General features: G+C 40.3%; 1 protein-coding gene across 1 annotated transcript; it reads right to left on the bottom strand.

Moving 5' to 3' along the window:
* Window positions 1–1,921: 1,921 nt before the first annotated feature.
* LOC144596213 (C-X-C chemokine receptor type 4-like) lies at window positions 1,922–4,945 on the bottom strand. Its single transcript, XM_078404420.1, has 2 exons — window positions 4,878–4,945; window positions 1,922–3,123 (listed from the first exon to the last, which is right to left on the bottom strand). The coding sequence occupies exons 1-2, from the start codon at window positions 4,884–4,886 to the stop codon at window positions 1,945–1,947; spliced, it is 1,188 nt and encodes a 395-aa protein (XP_078260546.1). The 5' UTR covers window positions 4,887–4,945; the 3' UTR covers window positions 1,922–1,944.
* Between the last annotated feature and the right edge of the window lie 4,056 nt (window positions 4,946–9,001).

Below are 9,001 nucleotides of genomic sequence, written 5' to 3'. Positions count from 1 at the left end.
TTTATTTATTTAACTTTTTTTGTTTATTATATTGTTTATTATATTGAGGATAGACACAAAAAGCTGGAGTAACTAAATGGGACAGGCAACATCTCTGGAGAGAAGGGATGGGTGGTGTTTCGGGTCGAGACTCTTCTTCAGACTTGATACTATTATATTATTTATCTTATATCAGGAAGAAGGTAAGGTGCCTGAAAACTGTAATGTCCTGGTTCAGGAGCAGCTTCGTCCCTTCAACCATCAAGCTATAAAACACTGAAACCTCCAAATAAGATCTGAACTCTAAAGACTTGGTGGCATTGATTTTGTCTTTGCACTGTTATTGTTTGATTTTTTAAATATACATATACTGAACATATTTTGTTGTTTATTATTGCATTTAGAGTACTATGTCTGCATATCTGTTGTGCTGCTGCAAGTAAGAATACACAACATATGACGATAAAACACTGTTGACTCTTGAGTACTGTGTTTACAAACCTGTTGTGCTGCTGTTGCAGGTAAGAATTTCATTGTTCTGTTTTGGAACGTGACAATAAAACAGTCACCCACTCTCTGTATGGAAGGACTCTCAGATGTGGAGGATCAAATTGGTCAGAATCCAAAAATGAATCAAGTTTGATGGCAATGGACTGCATCCAGTTTTTAGGTTATGGTATTTGGAAGATAAATTTTGACCAGGTCAAAGGTGAAATAATTCCTCTGCTCTTCTTTCAATCTCTTCTGTACACTCCTGTGAGCAGATAGGTGTTGGTTTAATCCCCCAGAGTAAACAGAACAAATAATATTAAAAATGGTGCTGAAATCAAAGATTTCTCATACATTCTGATCTGTGTTATTATATTTTTTCTCCATGTTAGATAATTGTCATGTTAAACATTGCATCTCATTCTAGACCAATAGCAGGAGCAAATAAAAACCTTAAGCACCTATTCATATTTTTGACAAGGTCTTTTCTAAGCTAATCTCTTTTGAAAATGATTTGTCGGTAATTTGGTGGCACCTAATTACACATCATCATTTGGCAATGGGAAAGTGAGAGTTAGGTAGCTTCTTATGAAATATTACAACACTGATGTTGGGGCGAATTTTCAGGATTTGGACATAGAAAGGAGTAGGCTGTTCAGACCTTCGAGCTAGCACCTTCATTCAATATTATCATGGCTGATCATCCAAAATCAATACCCCTTTCTGGCTTTTTCCCCATATGCCTTGATTCCCTTAGCCCTAAGAGCTAAATCTAACTCTAAAGTGACCCAGGAAGGAATACTGATGCATTTCAGAATGGTGCGTGATTTGGAAAGTTTCCTTGCATTCACTGCACTTCTTTGTGTAAAAATCCTGGTTTTGGGAGGTGAGGTCGGACTGCATGAACATTTTGGAAGTGTGTTTTGTGGAAACAAGCATGAAAAATTGGCTATACAATTATGGAAAGAAAGACATCATGCAATTTTAATTGAGAAATAATGCATTTATTTACAATATGTTCAGAAGCACAAGTGTTTCAAATTCATTTCCAAGGTATTCTTTTACAAATCCAAATGATCTTGACCAAGGTCTTCAATCAGTAGTACGCAGATTACAAGCAACTTAATCAACCTCAGTGGTAACATAATTCCATAAACAGTTTTACAACTACACAAGCAAAATAAAGAAGCCAGATTGTGTAATGACAAGCCTTATTTACACTGGTGAAAAACAAATTTGCACTTAAAGTTTACAAGATACTCTCTTTTTAACTGTATGCATTAACACTAGTAAAAAATGCAATGAAAGAAAATAGTATAAAATGTATTTATAGGAAAAGTAACATTGATTTGGAGACATAAATAACCGGTTGTATAAATAGCAACTGCAACATTCAAATAATAGAAAGACATGAAAACATTGACATGAAAAAGAGTTTGGAATAATGCAACAATCTTTAATTTCACACCAAATAATTTAGCAACTGGACTGAAGACTGGATGACTCTGACTCGATGGAAACTGATGGGTGAGTCCCCCTTCTGTCTTTTCCTTGCAGTTTTTTCAGTGAGGAGCATCTGGTGTGATTCGAGTGGCTGAAGACTCTTCGGGTGTTACTTTTGAAGTCCACCCCGACAAAGGCATATAAAATGGGGTTCAGACAACAGTGAAAGAAGGCGAATGCCTCGGTGAGGGTTATCGAAGTATCGACAATGTTCCCCATCTCGCACGAATACTCGCTGCCCCTCATGCGCATCACGGTGTCGAATGATTTCGCGATGCAATAGGGCAACCAGCAGATAAAGAAAGCCACGATCAGGATAATGGTGATCTTCAAGGCTTTGCGCTTCTGGAAGCCCGTGGAGTGGGAGAGTCTGGAGATGATGATGCAGTAGCATGTCAGGATAACCAGACCAGGTATGACGAACCCCACTGCTATCTCTTGGATGCGCAAAGCGATATCCCAATGCATGTAACTATCCTTTGGGTAAATGCTCTCGCAAATCACCCTGTCATTGAGATCAATGGTTGTCGCGAAGATCACTTCAGGCACCGTGAGAAGAATCGCTGGTAACCAGACGCCCACATAGACTAAGCGATTAACCAACATCTTCCGCGGTCCGGTGCTGTTGGTTGCATGCACGACCGCATAGTAGCGGTCCAGACTTATGAACGCCAGAATGAAAACACTGCTGTACAGGTTCACGCTGTAAATGAAGTTGACGATCTTACACAGCACGTCTCCAAAGTACCAGTTGTGGCTGGCGTCGATGGACCAGAAGGGCAGGGTGAGGATGAAGAGTAGGTCAGCCACGGACAAGTGCAGCCTGTACTTGTCGGTCATGCTGCGGAATCTCCGCTGGTAGCCCATGATGACCACAACCAGGCCATTCCCCACGATGCCCAGGACGAACACGAGCGAGTACACACACGGCAAGAAGATACTTTTGAAACTATTGTCTGTTTCACACACGGCACCGTCGATATAATTATATATGTCGCTGCCATTATACATGTCGCTGTTATTATACATGTCGCTGTTATTATACATGTCGCTGTTATTATACATGTCGCTGTTATTATACATGTCGCTGTTATTATCCATGTCGCTGTTATTGTGGTCAGACATGTCAGTCATCAGCTCCATCTGCAGTAACTAAGAAAAAGAAAAAAAACAAGACTTCATTAAAATACGAACGCTTCTTGCCAGTTTATTTATTTCGTCAACGCTGTTCATTCTATTCGGATCGACTCAGAGAAATAAAATATCCCTTTTTTCAATTTATGCGTTTCCATTTACCACAATGACAAAAAAAGTGCTTTGAAATTCCACTATGGGACAGTTTGAGCACAATTATGCCCGTTGCAATTCACACACTTGGTGTTTGCTGATCTGAACAATAAACTTACGAGAGGGGACAGGCAAAACTATTATCACGCTGTGATATAAGGCACTCCCAAAAATAAGAAGAGGCAACCAGTCTGAAGAAGGATCCTGACCCCTATCTCTGGGGGTTGGACATGTTAGAGGCAGGAAACATGTTCCCAATGTTGGGGGAGTCCAGAACCAGGGGCCACAGTTTAAGAATAAGGGGTAGGCCATTTAGAACAGAGATGAGGAAAAACTTTTTTAGTCAGAGAGTTGTGAATCTGTGGAATTCTCTGCTTCAGAAGGCAGTGGAGGCCAATTCTCTGAATACATTCAAGAGAGAGCTAGATAGAGCTCTTAAGGATAGCGGAGTCAGGGGGTATGGGGAGAAAGCAGGAACGGGGTACTGATTGAGAATGATCAGCCATGATCACATTGAATGGCGGTGCTGGCTCGAAGGGCCGAATGGCCTACTCCTGCACCTATTGTCTATTGTCTATTTTCTCCAGAGATGCTGTCTGACCCGCGGAGTTACTCCAACACTTTGTGTCAATCGTCACCTATTCATGTTCTCCAGAGATGCTGGATGGCCCGCTGAGTTACTCCAGTCTTTTCTCCCCCCCAAAAAGAAGTGGGTTATATAAACTGCTTGTACAGCCATTCGCGAAGGTGTGTGACCAATAACAGAACTCGTGAGGATATTCCACGGGCGGGGTTTTAATAGAAATTACACTAGCCGTTATCGATGCGTAAATGAAGTGCCTTAAAGATGTGTAAAAATAGCACCCAGTCTTCTAAATCTGTAGTGTTGCTTGCAAGATCATTCAACTACTCAGTGTATGTGTTTCCCCCAAAAATTACCACGTTGCTTTCAAAAGGCAAGTCATAATAAAGAACGCGATCGACTCAACTTTTTTAAAACTCTTTTTCAAAACATTAATTATCGTGAAACTAGTTTCATTTGAGAGGCGAACAAAAAAAATACAACGCACAAAAAAGACACAAAGTGCTGAAATAACACAGCGGGTCAGGCAGCATCTCTGGAGAACGTGGATAGGTGGCGTTTTGGGATGGGACCCTTCTTCGGATTGTCTGTCCATCTATCACCATCGTCTATCTCCTATCCATGTCCTCCAGAGAAGCTGCCTGACCCGCTAAGTTACTCCAGCACTCTGTGGTGTCTTTTTGTTGTGTCTTTTTGTTTAAACCAACACCTGCAGTTCCTTGCATCTGCTCAACAAAAAAAAAATAGCACATATTGAAGACAAAAAGTAAATTCACAACTCCTGGTGATTTAACAAAGTGGCCACCAGAAATCTCAGAATATGTCGTTTTATTTCTAATAATGTTTCCAACACCTACGATTTTAGAGACAACTTTGTGTCATCAATATGTACAGTCTATAGTTTGAATGCATACAAATGCACTTAAGATTACCTTAAAATCATATTTTAGAAATTAAAAATCATTTTCTGTCACTAATATTAGTTGATACAATGGAAATTGCAAACATGAATCTCAAGAATAGTTCACGTTCATACCTCGTTCATACTGCGCTCTGTACAGCAGCACTCTATGTTATTCTGCCGGATGTTGAACTTTCAGTGAGTTCTGAATGTGTGAAGAACTCGGCAAAAGATTTTAAATTTAGGCAAATTCCCCCTTGGCTCTGCGCGTGCGCAGGCAAGAGCCCAGCCCCATAAACTAATGTGCTTTGCAACTGTCAACTGAAATAATTAATGAAAGGGAGGGGCAGTGAAATATCTGCAACTGTGCACGATTGCTGCAAATGCTGAAAACAACAGTTGCTTTGTAAAAGTTACCTTATAACATCCGATATTGCAACACGATGAGGAAATATCATACAACAGTTGACAGAAATCTTCTGAAATGCATGAGCTTAATTTGTTTTTGTATGTTCGGAGTGTTTAAAAAGTTTGTTGAGATTCGAATGCAATTGTAAACTACTAGAAGCCACTTAATGAGGAACTGGAAGATAAGGGAATATCAATTTCTTCATTTTTCTTTTTGTTATTTACACTTATTTCCTCACTTATTCCTCTCATCATTTGGTCTTTACATTTTTGGAGGTAATTTAGTATTTCATATTTTTAACTTTTTTTCTTTCATCCACTCTATGTCAACATTGCCAATTTAAAATCCCAGAAACTCCTTAGCATGATTTTTACAAGTATTGAGGCTATTGCCTTCCCAGGGTATTGAAAGACAGACCATATAAATGACCTTGCCAGCTTCACTTATTATCACAATCAACAAATAATAGTTGAAGGCACAAGGAATTGCAGGTGCTGGAAACTTGAACAAAACACAAAGTGCTGGGGGAACTGAGGAAGGAATAGACAGGTAATGTTTCGGGTTGGGATCCTTCTTCAGACTGATAGGGATAGGGGGTAGAAAGCTGGAAAAGAGAGGTGGGAGCTTGACAAAGCCTGGCAAGTGATAGGTGATTTTAGGTGTGGGCGGTGTGATTGGCAGATGGGTGGAGTAAGAGACACAGTTTCGAGGAGACCAAAACATGCCAGATAAGGAGGGAAGAGGAGTGAAATGTAAAACCAGAGGGAGGGATATAGGCGGAAGCGTGCAGGGATGAGGGGAGAGGAAGAGGGGTTAAAAGAGAAATGAGGGGACTTGGGAATGGGAGATGAGTGAACGAAGAAGGGGAAAGAAGCAAGGTGTGTGGGGGAGGGGTGGGAGATATTGGGAAACATGAGTACAAGCAGGGGTGAAGGGGGGGGGGGAGGTGATTATGCTTGGGTAGCTTACAATACAATTCTCCACTTTCAAGTCATGCCTCCCTACCCTTTTTCTCTTTCCTGTACCCCTAATCCACCCCACACTCATTTCTCTTACCCCCTGGTGGGCACAGTGGTAGAGTTGCTGCCTTACAGTGCCATAGACCCTGACGATGGGTGTTGTCTGCACAGAGTTTGTACCTTCTCCCTGTGACCTGTGTGGGTTTTCTCCCAGTGCCCGGGTTTCCTCCCACACTCCAAAATTCAGCAGCACCTTCTGAGGGGCAAATTAGGGATGCTCAGATGCTCAGATCCTGAAAATGAATAAAAAGAGGATACTGAAAGTATAAGCTGAGAGTGAATAATGAGGAAAGGCAAATGAACCACTCACACAAATAAACAATGAGGAAAACCAAGACCTGGGTAAACTGGAAAAATGGATATCATCGCACCCAATCAGTTAGTGAAATCGAATTAAAAGATAGAGATTGGAAACAGGCCCTTTGGCCCACTGAGTCCACGTCGGCAACCGATCACTTATTCACACACCAGTTCTATGTTATCTCACTTTCCCATTCACCTCCTATGTACTAGGGGCAATTGAGAGAGGACAATTAGCCTACAAACCCACACGTCTTTGGGACGTTGGAGGAAACTGGAACACTCGGAGGAAACCCACGCGGTCACAGAGAGAACGTGCAAACTCCACACAGACAGCACCCAAGGTCAGGATTGATCTTGGACCTCTGCCGCTGTGAGGTAGTAGCTCTTTCGTTGTGCCCCTGTGCCACCATTACCACAATTGTGAACTATTAAGTCAGAAATGAAAAGGATTTGAATTGTGGATGAACTCTGATAAATAAAATGTGAAACTGCAGTGGGTAAACTCAGATAGATAAATAAATAGATGAAAAGAGAGAACGAGAGAAAAGAAAAGTAAAAATAAAATATTTTAGTTTTAAAAATCACTGGTAATTCAAGCCAAAGTAAATGAACTTCCGATAATAGTTCATTTGTAGCTCCAGGGATGTCAATTGGCCACAATTAATACTTCACATTATTTTAAAAAGCCATTAAGACTGAAATGGACAAGACGACTTTCCATTGCAAACTTAATTCATAGATTTTGTACAAATACATCTTCAGGGAAGTTAATGACAAAACACACATCAAGACATCACTTTTGCAAAGCTAATGAGCAGACTGGCACAACTATGGACAGCAGTGTTTGGATATTTGATTTCAGCTGTGCCTCTGTTACACACTAAAATTGCTGTACCATTGCACATAAATAATGGTGAGTGCCATTAGCCACCACTAATTTGACAGAAAAATCTGGGTCATTATGTTTTTATTCCTCTTTTTAGATTTTCTCTTTCAATATGTTATGAAGGTTACTCTGGTTAAGCGTAGCAACCATAAATAATAGCTTCACGGGCTTTAGTTTAGAAAATAAACCCATTGATGGCACGCTGAGCATTCAATTCAGTATTATTAGATTAATAATTGCTTCAAGGTAATCTTTTGGGAAGCAGGCTGTTGAACTGGATGGACCTTTTTTCTGTAAAGCTGCACTGAAAGGTCACAATGTTACCATGTGTCACAAGGGGATCCTCAAACAGTGCCTTCATTCAGTATCTTAAGTAACAAGACATCTGTACTCTTTCTGAAATCATGACTGGACATTTACGTATTTTAAGTTTTTTACTCCAGAAGTATTATTTAGAAAGTTTCTTCACCAAAACTAAACTAATCACCATTTAACTGTTCTTGAAATCCTTAGATCTTAACTCATTGTTAACAGTCCAACAGTCTCCAACAGTCCATGCTCTCTCATTGTTAGCTGGTTTCAGTTTCTACTTAATGCTGATTATCGCTGCACTCTGAATTGCCTTCTTTAGATCATTAAGTGTAAATTTTAATTGTTTAGTTCTACTGCCTTTTATTAGAGCATAATATATGATAATGCTTTCAGATTTATTTGAACTTTGAAATTGGTCGAATGTTACAAACCTAATAAATACTAACAACTTTGTTTTATGCTTCCAAAACAACTGTCAGTGATCCTTATTTGTGGCTGGTAAACGAAGTGTTTAGCCTGGGAGCTGGGTCATTTGGCTTCACATTTTTGTATACAGTCCAATTTTAATAAAAACAAAATATAACTGAAAATCAAGGAATTCATGCATGAATGTAAGAACAAAACCAGAAATGAATAAAAGGATTGAGCAGAGTTAACTTAGATTTCTGATAAGGACGATATGATGGTGGCATTTAGGAACATAGAAACATAGAAATACGTGCAGGAGTAGGCCATTCGGCCCTTTGAGCCAGCATCACCATTCAATATGATCGTGGCTGATCATCCAGAATCAGTACCCTGTTCCTGCTTTTCCCCATATCCCTTGATTCCATTAGCCCAAAGAGCGATATTTAACTCTCTGAAATACATCCAGTGAATTGGCCCCCACTGCCTTCTGCGGCAGAGAATTCCACAGATTCACAACTCTTTGGCTGAAAAAGCTTTCCGTCATCTCAGTCCTAAATGGCCTACCCCTTATTCTTAAACTGTGACCTCTGGTTCTGGACTCCTCCAACATCGGTAACATTTTTCCGGCATCTAGCCTGTCCAATCCGTTAAGAATTTTATATGTTTCTATAAGATCGCCCCTTATCCTTCTAAATTCCAGTGAATATAAGTCCATTCGATCCATTCTTTTATCATATGTTAGTCCCGCCATCCCGGGAATTAACTTGGTGAACCTACACCGCACTCCCTCAATTGCAAGAATGTCCTTCCTTAAATTAGGAGACCAAAACTGCATACAATACTCCAGGTGCTGTCTCACCAGGGCCCTGTCCAACTGCAGTAGGACCTCCTTGCTCCTTTACCCAAATCCTCTCGCTATGAA

The sequence above is a fragment of the Rhinoraja longicauda genome, chromosome 8 (assembly GCF_053455715.1).
Source record: "Rhinoraja longicauda isolate Sanriku21f chromosome 8, sRhiLon1.1, whole genome shotgun sequence".
NCBI lineage: Eukaryota > Metazoa > Chordata > Chondrichthyes > Rajiformes > Arhynchobatidae > Rhinoraja > Rhinoraja longicauda.
This window is presented reverse-complemented; position numbering and strand designations above follow the sequence as displayed.